General features: G+C 44.7%; 1 protein-coding gene across 1 annotated transcript; it reads left to right on the top strand.

The window, feature by feature from the left end:
- Positions 1 to 4,369: 4,369 nt before the first annotated feature.
- LOC144942173 (dipeptidase 1-like) lies at positions 4,370 to 19,307 on the top strand. Its single transcript, XM_078868932.1, has 11 exons — positions 4,370 to 4,456; positions 7,360 to 7,535; positions 8,361 to 8,487; positions 11,129 to 11,258; positions 11,914 to 12,064; positions 13,437 to 13,506; positions 14,665 to 14,841; positions 15,511 to 15,595; positions 16,662 to 16,737; positions 17,233 to 17,368; positions 18,942 to 19,307. Exons 2-11 carry the CDS (start codon positions 7,399 to 7,401, stop codon positions 19,149 to 19,151), a joined length of 1,299 nt encoding a protein of 432 aa, XP_078725058.1. The 5' UTR covers positions 4,370 to 4,456; positions 7,360 to 7,398; the 3' UTR covers positions 19,152 to 19,307.
- The last annotated feature ends 1,813 nt before the right edge of the window (positions 19,308 to 21,120 follow it).

Raw genomic sequence — 21,120 nt, 5'->3', positions numbered from 1 at the left:
TAAAAAACAGTTTTTCATGATCACGAATTTGTATTCAATGCACACTATTACTCATATTGAATCGTGTTGTGATGCGTCAATAAGAACTCCACGTGTAAATTGGAGTCCAAAATGTGTCTTAGATACCTGATGCCAAGTTGTTCTAACTTATTAAATTAATGACTAAATACAAAGAACAACCGCCAACAAACTCTTATTCATTGCAGTAGCAGTCAGCAATGCGGAGAAATAAAACACTCAAACAATGGATCACTCGGCAAACTTCAACTTTAAAAACATCCGGCTCTAATGCTTGCTTGTGACCGTCTTCGATTGTTCCACAGGTACCAAGTAGAATCAGGCATGCAGAGAGCCCAGAGAGAAATTGGTTGGGGGAGAGAGGTGACATGGAGGAGAGAGCAGAGAGGCCACATCTCCATGGAAGACGTCTCCCAAAGGAGCAGCCTTCAGCACATGAGCGTCTTCACCATCAGCGGTCAGCTGGAACTGCCCACGTCGCCGTTCCCCGCAGCGCACGTCTCTGCGACAACACCAACCACGTCCAAGCTTCCTCCTCCGTACTCCGTGCAGGACCCATGCAGCATGCCTGTGTGCAATCAGCGTCTGTGTTTGTGTGGGAGGCGACAGTAAACATTGCAAGACAACACCAATCGAGGGAACGGCTGATCCACACGTAGCAGCGGTGGGAGGAGCGGGGGCGTCAGGCGATAGATAATACGAAAAGCACCCCAAGTGGGTCACGATACGGCCCACGGCAGACCCAACGGAGGCTGTTGTAGAGAGAAATGTGTGAATATTGATTTAAGGGGTGAGATGAACTTGTTGCACAGTATTGTTGGTTCTTTCGGTAAAGTCACGTAGAAGGGAAATAATAAAAATATAAAACAATACAATTATCACGACGTTTCGACTGCAACACAGGCAATCATCATCAAGTTTTAAATCAAAATTGTTGCACAGTGTTTGTATCTTGGTTGCTCCGAACAACACAGCCCAACTAAATTAAGAGGTGCGCAAGACAGAATTGGCGTCATGATTGCTGTAAGATAATATATTGAATGTGATGGTATTTGGTCTGTTTAGTGTTTTTTTATGTTTGCCTAAATTCCATAATACCAAGAGCACAGTAGGTCGTAAATATTTTAAGTAAACATTCAGAATGAGTCTATTTTGCGTTGGGATCTACAAATATGAATAGGCAGATATTGAATGAAGGTAGAATTCACAGAGAGTAAAGCTAGAAGACAGTCTCATATGAAGTTAGTGAACTTTATTCAGCTCAATGAAGTGTATTAAAGGAATCATTTGAATGTCAGTAAAACATTATGGTTACACTTATGCCTTCATTGAATAGATACAGTACTATATATGAATTTACATCAATTATATATATTGCAAAGTTTGTATGGGTATGTGTATATATTAGAGGGGGAAGTGTTTGTACAGTGGTTAGCACGTTGTGCTTTGAAACGAGTCATCCGAGTTCAATTCCTGATCATGGTCAACATGAGTGGAAAGTGGTATCTGAACCTGCCCTGATCCTACCTCTTCACCAAGCCACACTGACCAGCCCGGTTAAGTGTGGCAAATCAATTTCCATGACTGACATGGCCTGGCCTTCAGCTAGTAGTAGATTGACAAATGGTTGTTTATTATTATTATTATTTCGATTTAAAGCTTTCGTGACTGCAGGGATGTATATTCTTGGATCTTTCGGTAAAGTCACTTAGAAGGGAAGTAATGAAATAATAATAAAACATCATCAAATTCTCACGGTTTCGGCCACAACACCAGCAGCCGTCCTCAGGTGAATAATAGAGCTGTCGGAAAGACAGCGCTCCAATGAACACCGCTAAACTTGGCAGCGTATTTTAAGCTGGGTGGGAGAAACAGAGCGCTTTGACAAAGGAGTTTACATATCAACAGAGGAATTTAGAATGTTGACGCTAAAGAACTGCTTCTACCCTACTACCATACAATAAACCGAATACTTAATGTTGATAGCTCAGCTTATTGGAGAGTATATTGAGTACATTGATTATGTTGATGTATGATAATTGGTTCTTTACCCTTCTATCTGGCAACAAAACTGACACCTTTTTACAAGGAGTCATGTTTGCATAGACCGCAATACCTGCAGTCATAATACAAACAAAAGAACATAACTCTGATAATGTGCACTGTCATTGAAGTTGATTGATCCACACCCGAGACAGCTTTCCTTAGAGCCTAGTCTCATATGGGTTGGACCAGATGACGCCAAAAGGCGCACAACTCAAAGACAATGCACCATCAGAGTATGAGAGCTCGGGGCAAGCATCTACACTATGTTCTTTGTTTGTATTATGACTGCAGGTATTGCGGTCTATGCAAACATGACTCCTTGTAAAAAGGTGTCAGTTTTGTTGCCAGATAGAAGGGTAAAGAACCAATTATCATATTTTTACTGGCAAATGAGGTTCCCATAGAGTATGTTGATGTAGTTTATACTTAGTTTTTTCACATCAGTTTATTGTATGGTAGTAGGGTAGAAGCAGTGTTTTGGCCGAAACGTCGTGAGAATTTTATTATGTTTTATTTTTATTATTTTATTATTTCCCTTCTACGTGACTTTACCGAAAGATCCAAGAATATTATTGTTATATCATGGCAATTTTTTATCCTAAACCATGTTGGGCTATCCTTCGGTAAACTTTGGTGTAACTTATATACCTAGTGCAGTGTGACAACATCAGCACTGGGGAGACAAAGGTGGCTAGGCTTGCATGGTTCTAGCCACACCACCCTCATATATGGTATCAGTATTAATACTCTACTTCCTTCTGAATAGTATTTCCCCAAGAATGTATGAACTGAAGATCTCCATACGTATTTATACAATATTACTTGAAAAGTCAAATAAAATATTTTCGACTTTGTCATAATCCACACATCTGCATTTGCTGGCATGTCTTAAAAACCTACACATTTCCCAATGCAAATCTGTTGAAAGAATCCAACGCGTGTTGAGTCGTTCCTTTTTTTACATCAAGTTTCGCCGTCGAGACGACAAAAGCATTATTCCTGTCTGGGCTACGACACGGTCGTGGATACACCCGTCACTGAATGGCTCGCCTTTGTGCTCATTACATCTCCACAAACGCCACTTAACAGCGGGTGACGCAAACTTTATTTCTAACTAAACTGCACAGGGATAAAGTGCCTGGCATGTAAACGTCAGCGCTGTGATTCATCGCAGAATATGCACTTCTGCAATTCAATTACACCTTTGACTCGTGTTCGCCAATTCGTACCGTGCATGTTGCTGTATAATGACATAAATGCCCATAGTCGTCTATATTTTATATATTTTCTTCTTTGTAAGGCACTTGGAGAGTCAAATTTGGTCAAATTGTGGTTGAAAAAAACGTGAACTTTGACTCAACCGTTGCTATTCAAACATTTCCATCGAGACTGCTGCATTTTGATGTCAGTTATTCTAAAACTGGAGTTGCATCCTATAAATAAAATGAAAATACAGTAATTACACAACTTAATTGTGGGGTCATGCTGGGCTGTCTCACACAATGATGCACAGGTAATTACTTTATTACACTGTAATGTATATATATAGAAAAAAACTCTGAATCATAGTCGCGTTACACCTTAACGCTCAACCTACAACCCATGTCCCCTCATCGCTGCCCCGTGATCATTCTCTCCGCGTTCATGCACACGGACACGTAGGAGCATCTCGTCAGAGAAAGGAGGACTTGGCGTGCGAGTCAAGTTACTTGCCACTCGTGAAAGAACACGTACATGGGGTTGCTCTGGAATGACTCTTCGTGTACAGAAAGCCACACGAGCGGGTACGGGAAGACAAACTGTGAACGTGGCTGACTGACACGTAACGTTTCGGGTGACGAGCCTTCCACGGCCTTGGCCGATGTGAGTATAGTACCCTCGCAATTTCTTCACAAAGCCGTACGAATGTTTACAGGGGATGGGATTTAAACAAAACAAATGTTGGGTGACGTGAAACAACCGAAAGCCGGCACTTCTCGACCCCATCTTTCCAGTTCCTGCACGCATGCGATTTCTTTGGACAAGGAACTTCAACGAGTCGTTGACGGGGAAGTGCACAGTTCGCGATAAACCACACGGTATGTTGCAACATTACCCCCCCCCGCCCCCAGGGAGGTGGCGTTATAAGAAGCGGATCGGCACGGGTGGAAGACTTCACTTCACCAAGCGCGGTTGCTTTATTCAGCGCTCGCATTTTTGTTTTCTGTCGCCGATGTCACGCCGACGCAGCAACGCCAGCCATAAGTCACTAAGTGCATCTAACATTTTTTTTATTTCTATAAAAGAGCAAAGGTCCATCCGTGCTCGGCGTTAAAGGGAAAAAAGGGGTGGGGGAGCAGTTAATATTAACCGGCGGTATCTACAAGAACGTTCAATCAACTTCCACGTTCAGGTGAGTGAATTTATACTTAAAAACAGTCGCGCGGAATGGATGCCAGCAAGACGCACTGGGAGATAGCCCCACTCCCAAAAAAGTCACCTCCGTTGAATTTGTGCAATTGTGTGAAGCGGCCACGAGAGAGTAAGTGGGTTTCGTTAAACAGGTTTATTCCATACTCTTGGGTTCTTTCGGTAAAGTCACGTAGGTATAAAATCAAATAAATCACGACGTGCCCTCGTCTAGGAGGCCGCTCTCCTATGTTACAGTTACATGCTAATCTCTCACATTAACATCACTAGCCCCGGCCACTTCTTTATGACCCTTGAGCTACACCCATTTCAAACCTTTCAAAACAGTCTGCCTCAGCAGCAGCAGACCATGCTTTCCCACCTGATGATGGACGCTTGTGTTGCGCCCGAAACGTCGTGATTTATTTTATTTTATACCTACGTGACTTTACCGAAAGAACCAAAGAGATTGGATTCCTGCAGTCACGAAAGCTTGAAAATCAAGGTTTATTCCAATTAATTATTCGTTTATTGAGGGTGGAGTTGTTAGATTGTGTCGGTGCATTGCCAATGTTTATTTATAACCTTCAACCAACCGAGCGAGACAATCAAAGTGTGTCCCCCAATTAATTTGGTTTTTTTTCAGCAAAACTGGGATGTTGAAAAGCAATGTTGGTTGTAATCTCCAGCATCATCAGGGGTTAACAAAGCGCAGTTCTCATGCGAGACCTGCGCTGTTGCCCACGTGACAACTTGGTTTCATTACCTCTGTCGGGTGGTGGAGGGTTAAAAAAATAACGAGAATGATGACATCATTCTTACACGGTATCACCCATATCAGACTAATTATGAGCCACAATCATTGGCTTTGCCATGTGTCGGCCGAGGCGAGGGTAGGCGTGCAATTAACGTGTGGAGTGAGTTTCTGGCTCGCACACTCTCCCTTGGCGTGACGGTTCACCGGTGTCTGGAAAATCTCTCGCTCACTCGGTCCCCATTGACTCTCCCCCTCAGTTCCAGATCTTTCTCCAGCTCTGCCTCGTCTCCTCCGTCATGAATAACTGCCCGGTATTGTCGCGTTATTTGCCTGGTATTGTCTCGTGATTTCATTCTCAGAGGCGTAGCTAGGATATTTTGCGCCCGGGGACGAACTATAAAATTGGCGCCCCTCCCCCCCCAAGGTTTAATCACATTTTCCTATTACATCGAATAAGGAATAACAATTTAAATTTTAATGAAACATTGTATTTAAAGAAGCAAATTTATAGAAATGATATTACATGGCTCACTCAGTCACTGTCGTAGACTGGTTGACATAGTCTACAAAATAATTTTTTATCTTTATTTCACTGTCGCAAACTGGTCAATCACGTAATCAAAATCAGTTTTTTCCAATGTTTCTCTTTCAACGCTAAGAAGAGCAAGATCGCTGAGACGATCTTGTCCCATTGAAGCACGCACATACGACAAAATAAGTTTCAATTTGCTGAACGACCGCTCACAGCTTGCAATTGAAACTGCTATTGTTAATACAATTTGCAGTGAAATTCGCAAATTCGGAAATATGTTGTCTCCATAAAACACAAAAAAACCAAGAAGATCCAAAGGAGTTTCTGGTAGAACTTCATTCCGGTTACTGAGCAGCATTTTGCAATCTCCAATTTCTGTGAAAAGTTCGTGGCCATTGATGTCGGTGTCATAGAAATTTCCGAAATCTGTGCAATTTCGACGAATTGCATCGACATCTGTGTCGGATAGAAGAGTTTTGACGTCCAGCAGAAATCCAAAATTTGTGTTCAGGTCTTTTAGTCGTAAAAACCGTGTTGACATCTCCTTGTAAGCCTCATTTTGGCGCCCCTTTACTTTGGCGCCCGGGGACATATGTATCCCCTGCCCCCCCCCCTAGCTACGCCTCTGTTCAGTATCAGTGCTTTTTCAACTCCTAATCTTTGCCTCAACAGTTGACACTGTAAAATTTAGCCTCAACTTTTTTTGGCAGTTTCAAAGTATGAAAAATAAGAATAGGATTTACTCTTTCTGGCAATAAAAAAAGGTGTTAAGATGTTAAAACACCAAATAAGATACCTTTTGCAAGGGATCAAGTTTGCATTAACCACACGTAATTGTGTTGAAAATACGAATAAACATGCTCTGATAATATACGCATTTTCTTTGAAGAAGGTTGTCTCTAGTGTAGGCCAATCAGTTTTAAAAAACAATGTGTATATTATATAACACTGCTCTGCAAGTTTCTGAATGGATACCTTGGCTCATGAAATGACACCATGTCACTATAGTTGGGAGAAAGACGAGAACATATCAACGTTGAAGAAGAATCCGTGGTCATTGCACATACTCTACAGTGTTTTCCGGTTGCGGTTTATCACATTTACAGCCTTTATGCCAACCGCTTTTGGACGAAGGTTGTGGGTTATGTAGGCAGCGTCACAACTGCACACACTGAGTCACATTAGAAACATCGATTGTCCACTCGAGGGCTGTTACCTCGCGTTGTTCGGCACGATCGTCAGCGCTTCGCTGAACGCGCTGGGGGAGCTTCCCCAGGAAACAAATTCGCGCTGTAACAGGATCGAATGAATCCGCGACGGAATGAATGGTAAATTGTGTGAATCTAGAAGGAAGTCAATCAGCGTCAAGAAGCGGCCTCATATGGGTTTTTTCGATCCACAAATCGTCTTTTTACATGCAGAAATCATGTGCGATCCACAAATCGTCGGTTTTAATCTTGAAATCACGTGACATGAGTCACTTTAACGATTAAAAATGTTGTATTCAAAATATCACAGCTTGATCTATGCTTGGTCCATGCTTGATCCATGCTCGAACACAGAGGCACATGTATTAAAAATATCATAGTCATGCTTGATCCATGCTATCCCAGTGCAGACGCGGCTGTTTTCGCTCGCGACCCCTGTGGGTGAACGCATGGCACGACTTCTCAAGCTCCTCGCCTTGCTGCTCAACTTGCTCGTCAACCGGGCCGATTCAACGCCAACTACCAGAGACACCGACGCGATGGCGACAGCGCTGAGAATACTAAGCGAAGCTCCTCTCATAGATGGGTGAGCGCTTCTCTACCCCTTCTTTGCACCTTCCATTAGTTGTCACCCTGCAACGCTAAACATCTCTGGAATTCATCTTCTTGGTTCTTTCGGTAAAGTCACGTAGAAGGGAAATAATAAAATAATAAAATACAACATAATGAACAAAAAATTCTCACGACGTTTCGGCTACAATGCAAGTAGCCGTCCTCAGGTGAAGAAACAGAGCTGTCGGAAAGACAGCGTCCCAATGAAAGACAGCGTCCCAATTCATGAAAAACAGAAGTTTCGTTGGAAACGCTTGAGCCTCGGTGGACCAAACCTCTATCAAACGCACGTTACACAATATGCAATTGTCAATCAGCGACGATTCGTGTACCACTCGCCACTGACGTTAAACGTGGCTGGTAATGAATAGAACTCTGGTAACCAGGTCGCATCACCGCTCCCTACACACACACACACACCCACACACAGAGCCCCCATATAGCCTTGACAGACTGTTGGGGCAAGTGCTGTTAGCGAGCACTTATGAAGGCCGGAACGGTACACGAGGGAGTGGGTGGCCAGCACCACGCCCGACCGCCTTTGTCTCCCCAGTGGCGATGTTTACACACCACACCAGGTACTCATTTCAGGCTGAGTCGACCTAGGGGAGGTCCAGGACCGGTTCAGATAATCGTCACTGGTGTTGGCCGTGAGCGGGAATCGAACCCGGGTCGCCGGCTTCATAGCGCAGCGCACTAACCGCTACACTACCGCTCCCCACAACCGCTCCCCACACGCACACACACACACGCACACACACGCACACGCACACACGCACACACGCACACACACACACAGGCACAACGACTGGCCGCTGCAGTTGCGTCGGCTGCACCCAGGTGGCATTCGCGGTGTCAACCTGACCTCCATCAACTCGACGCAGACCAACCTGGAGCGAATTCGGCGCGGAAATGTCTCAGCCCAGGTGCGTGCGTGCGCGCGCCACTGCCAACCCACCTCTCACTCTGCAGGACACTTGGCAATCAGCGATCTCTCACCGCGGGAGGATCTCACTCACGTCGACGTTGACCTCACATGGCATCCCTCAATGTCAATCGAATTAAAAAAACAATTAACCCGTAAAAACAAAGTTTTTCACTATAAATCCTTTATATGCGTGGCGGCTAGAGTCCTCTCGTCCTCTGGCTTGAGATGGCTGCCACCTATGGGTCAGATGATTGCCTGCCACCATTAAGCAATTGGTAATTAAATATAATATATTTTTTCCTAAAAAGTGTAAAATTTTGGAAAAACATTTTCACGAAAATAAATTGTCACGCACAACGAGTCTGTGTGCAAAATGTTAGCTCGATTGGATCACGGGAAGTGGGTTAAAAAACGACCGAAAGATTTGCACGGTCGTAAGCAAGCAAGCGAACTTAATATAAAGGATTTAAAAACTCTCCAGTGTGCGACTGCGTTCATCTGGAACGAGACCGCGCAACATCTAAACGACGCAATGTTCGATACACGAATGAGACATCGCAGCGATACACTCCGCTGCTCCTGCATTTGTTGCGTTGCATCTCCATCAGCCGTACGAAGCGAGGAGCATCGAATGTTACATCTTTAAAGGCGCCTTACTTAAAACTAAGTCCCCTGTACGTAAAATGATTTTTCATGATCATGGCTAATTAAATTGTAAGGATTTTTGTTAGGTCGATCTCCTGGCGTGGCAGTTGAAACAATAGTGCAAGTCTCTTAACCCCCCCAACCCACCTCTGTCTTCCCAGCAGCATGAATGGGTACACCAGAGTAAGTCGATCAGCTGGTCGCACGTGGTGAAATGTGGATACTCCCACACCTCTTCCAAGACACCTGGCCAGTGTGGAAGAGTAGGCCAAATACTATTCTTAGGTTTTTTCGGTAAAGTCACACAAAAACCTAAGAATATGATTCCTTGCAGTCACGAAAGCTTCAAATCTAGAATTAGGCCAAATACTTCCTTGAAGGGCTCTCTGGAGCTCCTGCCGGTGGAGGCCCTTCATAGGTGGATAGCCCCACTCCCAAAGAAGTCACCTCCGTTGAATTTGTGCATTTGTGTGAAGCGACCACGATAGAGTAAGTGGGTTTCGTTAAACAGGTTTATTACAATTTAAAGCTTTAGTGACTGCAGGGATTCATCTTCTTGGTTCTTTCGGTAAAGTCACGTAGAAGGGAAGTAAGAAAATAATAAAAATAAAACATAATAAAATAATTATGTTTTATTTTTATTATTTTAGTATTCCAATTAATTATTCGTTTCTTTAGAGTGGGCTTGTTAGATTGTGTCGGTGCATTGCCAATGTTTAGTTATAACCCTCAACCAACCGAGCGAGACAATGATAATGTGCCCGCCAATTAGTTTGGGGTTTTTTCAGCAAAACTGGGATGTTGAAAAGCAATGCTGGTTGTAATCTCCAGCGACGCGGCGCTGGAGATTACAACCGGCATCATCAGGCGTTGACAAAGCGCAGTTCTCATGCGATGACCTGCGCTTCCGCCAGCAGCGACCGCCGAGCGAGAAAATGGCATATAAATAACGCGATCTAAACCCAAAAATCGTTGATTATGAATAACATTGGTCGCGAAAGCCTACGTGTTAAACTGAGAAAATGGCACTTCGAAATCAAGTTCAAGTTCATTTCAAGTTCATTTATTAGGTATAGCCCTGTGAGCCATTCGGCTCTTGAATCTGGTACAACCGCAACAAACAAAAAACATGAACAAAAAACATCTTAAAGTGAATATGTGACTGAGTGCAAAGAAAAAATCCAAGAAAAGACAGCAAAATATTGCAGAAAAAACACCGTACACCAACGCTGTGTGCAAAAATCCCAGTGGGATGCAAGTCAAACAACCAACAACAACCACAAGACAACTTAGATTAAGGCCATCAGTCTAACTCTGTACTACAACAAACAAATATGGCTAAACCAATACACTTTTCGAAATCACCAAAATAAATCCATGAAAGCAATGAAACAGTGATCATAGGAACAGTGATGGAATTTTCACAATAAATGGCATAAACAGCATGTACCACCAAAAACCCTGCAGCCAAATGTTGACCACTTACCTCCCGAATGCCAAATCACGTACCTGTGCCACCGCGATCGGCGCTCTGCCAACCGGTGGCCCCAATATAAGCGAACTGCCTTCTTTATTATTATTATAACACGCTTTCATTTAACTCACTCTGTCTGTTGTTGTTGTTGTCATCGTTGTTGTATCCTCAAATCTTGTAACTAAATTTTAACCCACTTCCCAATGTGGTATCGACTGCAAACTTGGTATACTTATGTCATGCTGATGACAATACTATATTCCATCATAAAAAAGAAAAAATATTTTTTTAACATTCTTTTTTATATGTGATGCTTCGGCTTGGGTGTAATTGTCCACGGTCAACTGACGTTGCTGTAAATCTCCACGGTCCCTTACGCTGTGGCAAGCTTCGGGGCCACTTCCTGGAGTCGTGGAGTTTTTCCATTACTAGTACATTACATAAAAGCGTGTTTAAAAAAAAGTTTTTTTTAATATAACTTCTTTTTTTTATTCCGAGCGGCCGTCCATACCCGCCGCAGTTCTGGTCAGCATACACCATGTGCAGCACGCAGAGCTTGGATGCCGTGAGGCTCACCCTGGAGCAGATCGACCTCATCCATCGCGTGGTGGAGAACTCGGCGATCCTGCGCTTGGCGTTGACCGCACAAGGTGAGTCACGGCCACGCGTGGTCCGCTCGACTCACGGCAGAGGGACAGCCGGGGTTTGTGTAAGTCCCCTCGTGCGGACGCGTTCTCCCGAAACACCGCGCCAGTTTCATCTTCGCACGAGCCAAACGCTCTTTTTAAAACGTGGAATTGACCTAAAGCGGTGCAACGCAGAACCCTTCTGATAAACAAAACAAAAAGTGCTGGGAGTCGCGAAAGGCGTTCGGGTAAACTTTTGAGGACAATCTCAGAAATATTTTCTCCGTCGAATTTTTGGTGGAATCTGACGCCAAGTGACGCCGCCTTTTCTTGCGATTTAATTTAACGATCTTTAAAAAAAATAAAAACCTGTGTTCGCACGCCAACTCGTGCTTGTCAGACCGCCAAAGCTCAACGCGTGCGCAGCGGGGGGGGGGGAGCGTGTCGGTGGGGGGTGATTTTTTCTGCAATATTTTGCTGTCTTTTCTTGGATTTTCTGTTTGCACTTAGTCACATATTCACTTTAAGATGTTTTTATGTTTTTGTTTGTTGCGGTTGCACCCGATTCAAGAGCCGAATGGCTCACAGGGCTATACCTAATAAATGAACTTGAACTTGTATCGGTGGTGGTGGTGGTGGTGGGGGGGGGGGCCCGCTCGACCTTTGTGCGCCTGCTCAGACATCCGCGCGGCGTGGCGAGCCGGCAAAGTGTCGAGCCTCATCGGAGTCGAGGGCGGCCACTCCATCGACAGCAGCCTGGGCGCCCTGCGCACGCTGCACCGCCTCGGTGCGCGTTACATGTCGCTCACTCACGACTGCAACACTCCCTGGTGAGTGGTGAGGGTCGCGCCACTCCGCCGCCGTGCGTCTGCCAGCTCCTCATTGCGCAAATACGCGTGCCGTCTCAATGGGGGGGCTCGCGTAAGACTTTGGGCAAATAATACCTCGCTTAAATTTCGATGTAAAGCTTTCGTGACTGCAGGGATTCATCTTCTTGGTTCTTTCGGTAAAGTCACGCAGAAGGGAAGTAATAAAATAATAAAAATACAACATAATAAAATATTTTTTTAATTTTATTATGTTTTATTTTTAAAAAAATATAAAAATAAAACATAATGAAATATTTTTTTATTTTATTATGATTAATTTTTATTATTTTATTACTTCCCTTCTACGTGACGTCACGCAGAAGGGAAGTAATAAAATAATAAAATTACAACATAATAAAATATTTTTTTATGTTTTATTTTAAAAAAAATTAAAAAATAAAACATAATAAAATATTTTTTTATTTTATTATGTTTTATTTTTATTATTTTATTACTTCCCTTCTACGTGACTTTACTGAAAGAACCAAGAAGATGAATAGATCGCTTAATAGAGGGGTGGGGGGGGGGTGGATCGCGTAAATATGTAAATGTGTCGTTAAACGAGCCACCGCCCGACACGTAAAGAAAACGTGGCCAATTCGTCACGAGTACAGTAACACCGGTTGTGTGTTGGAGAGCCAAGCCACAACATTTACAATCTGAGCATGACGTTTCGCCAGTAATTACAACTAGCTTCATCAGGCGACAGACCGTTGGGTGGTGGCGGGTTTAACGACACATTTATATATTTTCGTGATCTAACCCCCCCAAAAAACACCTCTATTATGGATGATATTGGTCGCGAAAGCTTCCTACGTGTTAATATCTTGCTCGGCTACCTGCTGTCTGCTTGCTCGTTGTTCTTGAAAAATTCATCAACAATTATATTGTCGCAAATGGTTAAGCAACGCAGTGTGCGTGATAACAGATCAGCAATGGAGGAACTGCGCGTGTTTCCACTCTGTGTGCGTGTGGGTGTACACACTTGCCACACCGGGGGAGCGGTGGTGCAGCGGTTAGCGCTACGCTGCGCTACGAACCCGGCAACGCGAGTTCGATTCCCGCCCACGGCCGGTGACGATGATCTGAACCGGTCACGGGCCTCCCCTAGGTGGACTCAGCTTCAAATGAGTACCTGGTGTAGCGGTGTGTAGTAAACATCGCCACTGGGGAGACAAAGGCGGCCGGGCGTGGTGTTGGCCACCCACCCCCTCGTGTGCCGTGCCGGCCTTCATAGGTGCTGGTTAACAGCACTTGCCCCGACAGTCTGTTCAGGGCATACACGGGCGGTCTTTGACTGTGAGCCACTTACTAACCCAGATGTTGATTACAGGGCTGACACGTGGCTTGTGGATGTTGGAAAGGTGCAGCCAAGGAGCCATGGCTTGTCAACTTTTGGAGCGGTAGGTCTGACAACCATGACCCCTGTAATCACAACAACACCGAATAAAAGATCAACTCTCTTTTTCAAAAAAAGCGTCCTGCTTTAGGATTTTTGCCACTGTTTTTATTGTTAGTCAATGAGCGTTTGGCATGTGGGAGGAAATCCTGTAAAGCAGGGTGCCTGGATAAAAGCTACGCACGCGTGGGAGAAACACGTCACGTTAGTCAGACGATTGAGGCAATCCATGGCTGCAACTGCCATCTGCTGGCCACCTCGCAGCCCTAAGGAGCCGTCCATAAATGACGTCACGCACCTGGGGCGGGGGGGGTCAGACATTTGTGACGATGTGTGACGTCACATCAAAATGCGCAACTTTAAATAAATATAGAATTGTTATAACAAAACTAATTGTTATAACAACACTCCTACAACATCAGTGCAGCGCCACATTGAATACGCACGACAATGACAATAGTTTAAAGCGATTTGAAGCATGTTTTATTTTCAAAATGGAAATATGGTTTGGGGGGGGGGCAGAGCTTTGTGACGTCATATTTGAGGGGGGGTCTGACTTTTTGTGACGCCGTGTGACGAGGGTCGCCGTGTGACGAGGGTGGGGGGTCAAACATCGTCCAAAATCGCGTGACGTCATTTATGGACGGGCCCTAAGTAAATAGCAAGTCAAATGTCAGGTGTTGATTGCTGTGTATGTTGCGTCCTCAGTGTATGTCGTGGGGAGCAGAAGAGAGTTTCTCGTGGTTAGCGCACAGCGTAACAAACCCTGAATTCTATTCTCCCTCACGGTCAATAACAGAGGCAAATATATGAATTGGTCGTGAGCCTCTCCTAGGTCGACTCAGCCTTATGTGAGTACCTGGTACTGTGTGTAAATATCGGCCCCATGCGGCGTGGCGATGGCCACTCACCCCATCGTATGCCGTGGCGGTCTTCATAGGTGCTCGCTAACCGCACTTGTCCAACCAGTCTGTTACGTATGTTGAACTTCTTTCGCACCGTACGTAGCCTAACCGTGCTAATCGGAGGTTCCGGGGGAAGGACAACACAACCGAGCACAGCAAACAGTTCTAAAGAAAAGAGTTTTTCAAATGCTGTACAGGGGAGTCTTCGTCTTGGGTCAGCGTGCGCCACATTGCCGCCCCTGTACACGCTGCTGCAGGCGGTGGTGCGGGAGATGAATCGTCTGGGCATGATGGTGGACCTGTCGCACACGTCCCTGGCCACCGCGCACGCTGCCCTCGGCGTTTCGAAAGCCCCCGTCATTTTCAGCCACTCGGCGGCCAAGCAGCTGTGTGACCACGGGCGCAACGTACCGGACGAATTGCTCAAGGCGCTGGTGTGTGTGCACGAGTTCACGGCCAATGCAGCCGGCAGGCAGGCGTCACGCATTCGACATTTTCATCCGCGATTGTCATCATCATGGCCACGCACGTTATCACCAAAGTTGTCACCATCATGGCCACGGACGTTATCACCAAATGTTGTCATCTTCATTATCACCATAAAAAAATATGTCATCGTCATCACAAATGGTGTCACCTTCATTATCACCGCCATACAGGCAAAATGACTATTGCCATCAACATTACAAACAACATCATGATAATTATCACAAATAGTGCCATCATGACAACTCTCACCATCATTACATGATCGTCTGAGTCATGATGATCATAAACAATGCCATCATTGTCATCATCATTACCATCACCATAATCGTCATTGTCAGAACATTCTCATTCCTGGTATATCTATTGCTATATGTGTAAAATTTCGTCGATTTGCAAGTCCGACACATGTGTAGTGTCGTAGATGGGCAGCGTTTACCGGCAGTGGTAGACGCCAGGGGAGGGGCTGCAGTACCAGCCCACAACACTACACATGAATAAAGTCTCCCCTTTTAGCTTTCGAAACAATTCGAGCAAGCGCTGTCCATGAGCACCTGTGCAGTCACTCGCACACAACTCGCAGCGATCCGGCTAAACGGTGACACCTCTCCTTCCAGGCCTCCAACGGAGGCATCGTGATGATAAACTTCTACAACAAGTTCACTTCATGCGGAGGCGCGCCCAGCATCGCCACCGTGGCTGGTAAGGCATCAGCGGTGCAGCGACCGTTCAGAAACGACGGCGCACATTCGGCTTGGCTCCAAAGTCAATACACGCGCGTCATGAGATTTACCAACCTGACCTCGTGAAGTGTGCGGTCAAAAAAAGACAACCCTCGCGTCTACTCCGCTGTGCGGATGGATGGCTTTCAATCAGCAGTGGATCGCTAAAGGACTGTCTACACATCAGTACTTTTGGACAAGAGCAGCATCGCCCTGTTGGTAGTTAAACAGCACGTAGCGGATGATTTGAGGGTCACGCTTCGATTCGGGCATCGATTGGTATCGTGGCGAATGCCGCGTCTTTAGCCGCTGCAGCGTTAACGTGAAAACAATCGTGGGCAACTTAAATTGATTAAAATTAACCGACAAAGCACGAGTCGATGTGTGCATCGCGAGCTTCAGAATCGGCTTCAAGTTGTGTATCGCTGCATCGGTACATTCCTCGTAAAAATAAAAGGTGTCAGTTTTGTTGCCAGATAGAAGGGTAAAAAAACAATTATCACATTCCTCGTAGTTATGCAGGGTGTGCAAACAATCAAGACGTGTAGAATTATTATTATAATATTTTTTAAATGTTTTTTTTTTAGCAAAATTTCAAACTGATTGCCATTAACGTTAATGCACGTATGCAATTATTTTTTATAAATTAATTGAGGACTTCGTTAAAACGATTACAACTAATTGAACTCGTTCTTCTTTAGTTAAAATGTCAGCTTAAACGGAAGAAGAAATATAGATGTCAAGAATGGTACTAGATTACATATCAACTTAAAGAAGAACAAATAAAACATTTTAAATAAATTAATTAACCCTGCGTGTGTCCAGACAATTGGGCCACCCAAGTAGATCTCTATCCCGACCTTTTGCCAACCGGTGGAAGATCGGGGGCAATTGGGTACATTCTAATTCGGCGAAACTTTTTTTTCCCCACGCTTCCCACGCTTACGGGGCTTAACACGACGTTACGAATAAAGATTTCAAGTCGTCTGCGATGATAACGATTTACGTGCGAACTAACGGTCATCGTCGCGTTTCACCCACCGCAGATCATTTCGACCACGTCAAGAGCGTCGCGGGATACACGGCAGTGGGATTCGGGTCAGACTTTGATGGAGTAATGAGGTACAACGACTCACGGATGATACGTCGCAGAGAATTGTGATCAGAGATGTAGAGACGCAGTATGCGGAGGTAGGCTTATGACCAATTCACTTGGAAGGGGCAACCACCACGCATGATACAGGCATTGTATGCTGCTGCGTGGGGCTACGTTTTTAATACGGAGCAGTGCAAAAAAGTCCATTGTTGTTTCTGCACTATGTAACAACATCGATGCTCACCACCTTCACCAGCCCGCCTCTGACCAGCGTGGTGAATTATGTTCCTAACAACTCCCGTGACGGAAAGGGGAATGGGGAGGACTTCTAAAAGTGGCCCGACAATGGGCGGTTACATTCATTGATTATTGACGGCCCATTTGGCAGACCAGGGAGTCTCTTTTCTGTTTTCAGGGAGAACGTTTCGCGGTGCGGATTGTCGCACGATAGACGGTGAAGTAGAACCTCACTCCGACTCGCTCAGCCCTCGTTTCTTCCTCCCTGTGCGCCCCCCCCCCAGCTTTCCCGATGGTCTCAAGGACCCCTCTGGCTTCCCATTATTGGTGGCCGAACTCGTGCGCAGACGTTGGAACGACACCGAGCTGAAGGCTGCGCTTGGGGGCAACCTCCTGCGCGTGATGGAGAAAGTGGAGGAGGTAATGATGAGAATAAGTATAACCCGTAAAAACAAAGTTTTTCACTATAAATCCTTTATATGCGTGGCGGCTAGAGTCCTCTCGTCCTCTGGCTTGAGATGGCTGCCACCTATGGGTCAGATGATTGCATTGCACCATTAAGCAATTGGTAATAAAATATAATATTTTTGTCCTAAAAAGTGTAAAATTTTGGAAAAATCTTTTCACGAACATTAATTGTCACGCACAACGAGTCTGTGTGGAAAATGTCAGCTCGATTGGATCACGGGAAGTGGGTTAAAAAACGACCGAAATATTTGCACGGTCCTAAGCAAGCAAGCAAACTTAATATAAAGGATTTAAAAATACGCTCACTCTGCTGAACAACAACATGGCAGGTACAACCTGAAAAACACGTCGTACAACAACAACCGCGAACACCTACACAGTGATCAGCTGGTGGTGAGTTGTTTAAACACGAAAGCATCCACCTAGCACTTTTTACATGATGAAAAATGCACTGATGCCAAAATCAAATGTTGCCTGGAAGTCTAAATTGGCAAATGCATTGAGGGTGTTTTTGTTATTTGTGCTTGTGCGCCACTGCCAACGCAGCAGCATCACCAAGTGATTTGTTTAGATTGATAAAGGAAGTGTGAACAGTTTAATTGGTGTGGACATCTTTCAAGAGTTAACTTTCGGTTGGCCTCTGATTTCTTCCCATCTTTTTTTTTTATTAAACTGTGGATTGAAGAATGATAATGAATATAGTGTTCATGTCTCAAAAACAGTATCCATATTATAAACAAAACTCAGCAGATAATACGTCACCTCGTGATAATAGCTTTTTTTCGCAGTAAAAGATTTGAGCTATAATGCTTTTTATTGTTTCATGTAAATGTGGCTTTGCGAGAGTGTGTTTTGGATGAAACAAGAGGGTCCAAAAAAATCCAGCTATGCAATAATTAAAAAGGCTAAGGAAGATTAATTTGAAAATGTTAGAACTGTCATTTATTTGATTTGCATTCATTATAACGGCCGTCTTGAGTCTTGGTAACTCACTCAGCGTTCTTCAACACTGTCCTGCAATTAAACATCATCATCAGCCATGATTAATCCACTGCCGGATGAGGGCCTCCCCAAGCTTCCGCCGTCTCTCACAATGCTGCTGCAGTGCAGTAATCCACCTGGCACCCGAGCTGATTCAATTAACACTCCCGACATGCAGCAGCAGCAGCACCGTGAGATCGGTTCATACGCACGAGCGTGAGAAGGACTGTGGCTTCATCTTCTTGGTTCTTTCGGTAAAGTCACGTAGAAGGGAAGTAATAAAATAATAAAAATAAAACATAATAAAATAATTCTCACAGACGTTTCGGCCACAACGCAAGCAGCAGTACCGAAAGAACCAATAAGATGAATCCCTGCAGTCACGAAAGCTTTACATCGAAATTTAAGGACTGTGGCATCATCGCGGGACCGTGTGCGATTGCGACAGCGTGTGGGGGCCTTCATCCAGCAGTGGGCGGAACATGACGACTAACAACATCGACGAGCGTGTGCGTTCTTCTGCTCTTAACCGTGGCACGTGCAGGTGAGCCGCAATCACTCGGAGAACGTGCAAGAAGATCTGATTCCAGTGGATGAGCTGGGGCCCGAGCTAAAGTGCCGCACGGCATACGGGCACCCACAGAGGGTGCCCTCCAGGTCACGTGCATCCCGAGGCCACGGCGCCCATCAGCTGCTGCTGGTGCTGCCCTCCCTCCTGCTGGTGCTGATGAGCGCTAACGACGCGCACTCGTGACGTGGCCAGGTTACGCGGAGGTCAAAGCACCCCGCCCGCAACGCTCAGATCCTGGATTGGATTGCGGATGACCGGCCCCTCTGGTTTAACGGGGTTCTCAAGTTGAGTGAGTTACGGATCTCAGCCCGGTCACCAATGACTACAGCAAACCTCCCCCTCTTCTCCCCCCCACTCATCATATTAAAAGTTTTATCTGGCAACAAAACTGACAGCTTGTTTTACAAGGAGTCATGTTTGCATTGGCCACAATACCTGCGGTCGGAATGCAAACATAAAACATAACTCTGATAATGTATGCACTGTCCTTGAAATTGATTGGTCCACACCCGAGACAACTTTCCTTAGAGCCTAGTCTCACATGGTGTTGGACCAGATGACGCCAAAAGGCGCACAACTCAAAGACAATGCACCATCAGAGTATAAGAGCTCGGGGTAAGCATTTACACCATTGGAACCTCCTTTGCCAGTAGCAAAATATGATAATTGTTTTTTTACCCTTTTATCTGGCAACAAAACTGACAGCTTGTTTTACAAGGAGTCATGTTTGCATTGACCACAATACCTGCGGTCGGATATTAACAGTTGGTTACGCATTTCATTTGCTCAAATTAAGTGTTGAAATATTGGTTTGACTGTCAGGTAATAAACGTTGGCTTGTGGGAGAGTGCTGCGCCCGACTGTGCGAATCAACTTGTCACTTCTTCTTGGTTCTTTCGGTAAAGTCACGTAGAATGGAAATAATAAAAATAAAACAATAAAATAATTTTATTAAACATAATAAAATAATTTTATTATGTTTTATTTTTATTATTTTATCATTTCCATTCTACGTGACTTTACCGAAAGAACCAAGAAGATGAATCCATGCAGTCACGAAAGCTTTAAATCGAAACTTGTCACTTGAGAAGTATTTAAGTGATATCCACTTCCGTGGAGCTCTCTTGCGTTGGAGGGTTACCGATAGGTTTCTCTATCAATTCAAAACATCACTGGTGACAACACTCGGCTTGAAATTGTAGATAAAGACAACATTTTTTTTAATTTTAAACTCACTTTGGTGATAGGGTGACACACCATACTGTACTTAATATTCAGAAACTGAGCAAGTAAAAGTAGTAACACGCCTTTAGCAAGCTAAGCAACTGCGTATGAGGGAACGTGTGAAAATGTTTGGTTTAATTTTTTTGAGTAATTCACAATTTAAAGGCACAGTACTCGCAGTGTGCCCAAATATTCTCAGACTTTGGAAGCTAAGCAGGTGCATGGCCTGGATAGTGCTTGCACGGGTGACCAACACGTATTGCAGGTGCTATAGGCTGCTTCGAGGCTATGGCAGCACAAGGCAGTGCAGGAAAATGCATCGTTGTACTGCACGTATATGCTCCCACATCTGCTTCCTTGCCATCGACTCGCAATGACCAGTGTGGTGAAGTATGGTCGAATAACCCTCACGACCTGAAGGGCGTGGGGAGCCACTCATCCAGCAGTGGATTGGTAAAGGGTTGTACATGTGGTATTTAAAAAAAAATCGCGAGAGACGAAAGTGTGTTTAAAAGTTGGTATTTGTTCAATAAAACTGTTCACATTTCCACACATCAATTGTGTACGTGCATCGGTGTGCACGACTGTAAATATAATGTCCTTACAAACCTGGCCTCAGCCTATTCTAGGTTAACTTGGCCTAAAATCAGTGCGTGAGTGAGGCACGTGAACTTCAGTCCCCAGAGAAGGCCCATACATACATAGAACTAACAGAGCTCCATGGAGTTGGATGCAATACATTGCTATACTGTCATCTGGCAAACTTGCAGCCCAATGTAATACTGTACAGTATACAGGGACTCATCTATAATACAGTTTTTTTTGGGTTAGATCGCGTACATATATAATGCTATCCGAGTAACTAATTGGCACGTTCTGTTTACGTGACAAACCTTACTGATTGGCTGTGTCGGGTGGTGGCGGGTTG

This window comes from Lampetra fluviatilis, chromosome 26, assembly GCF_964198595.1.
Source record: "Lampetra fluviatilis chromosome 26, kcLamFluv1.1, whole genome shotgun sequence".
In the NCBI taxonomy this organism is placed as follows: Eukaryota; Metazoa; Chordata; class Hyperoartia; order Petromyzontiformes; family Petromyzontidae; genus Lampetra; species Lampetra fluviatilis.
Note: the sequence above shows the minus strand (reverse complement) of the source record. Positions and strands in the feature narration are given on the sequence as shown.

What these genes read in the sequence shown, in the direction of transcription:
- LOC144942173 (XM_078868932.1), top strand. Translation starts at nt 7,399, where the DNA reads ATGGCACGACTTCTCAAGCTCCTCGCCTTGCTGCTCAACTTGCTCGTC. An exon ending in CTTGGCGTTGACCGCACAAG is followed by an intron (nt 11,259 to 11,913) that starts GTGAGTCACGGC and finishes GCGCCTGCTCAG; the next exon opens with ACATCCGCGCGGCGTGGCGA. An exon ending in TGATGGAGAAAGTGGAGGAG is followed by an intron (nt 17,369 to 18,941) that starts GTAATGATGAGA and finishes TGGCACGTGCAG; the next exon opens with GTGAGCCGCAATCACTCGGA.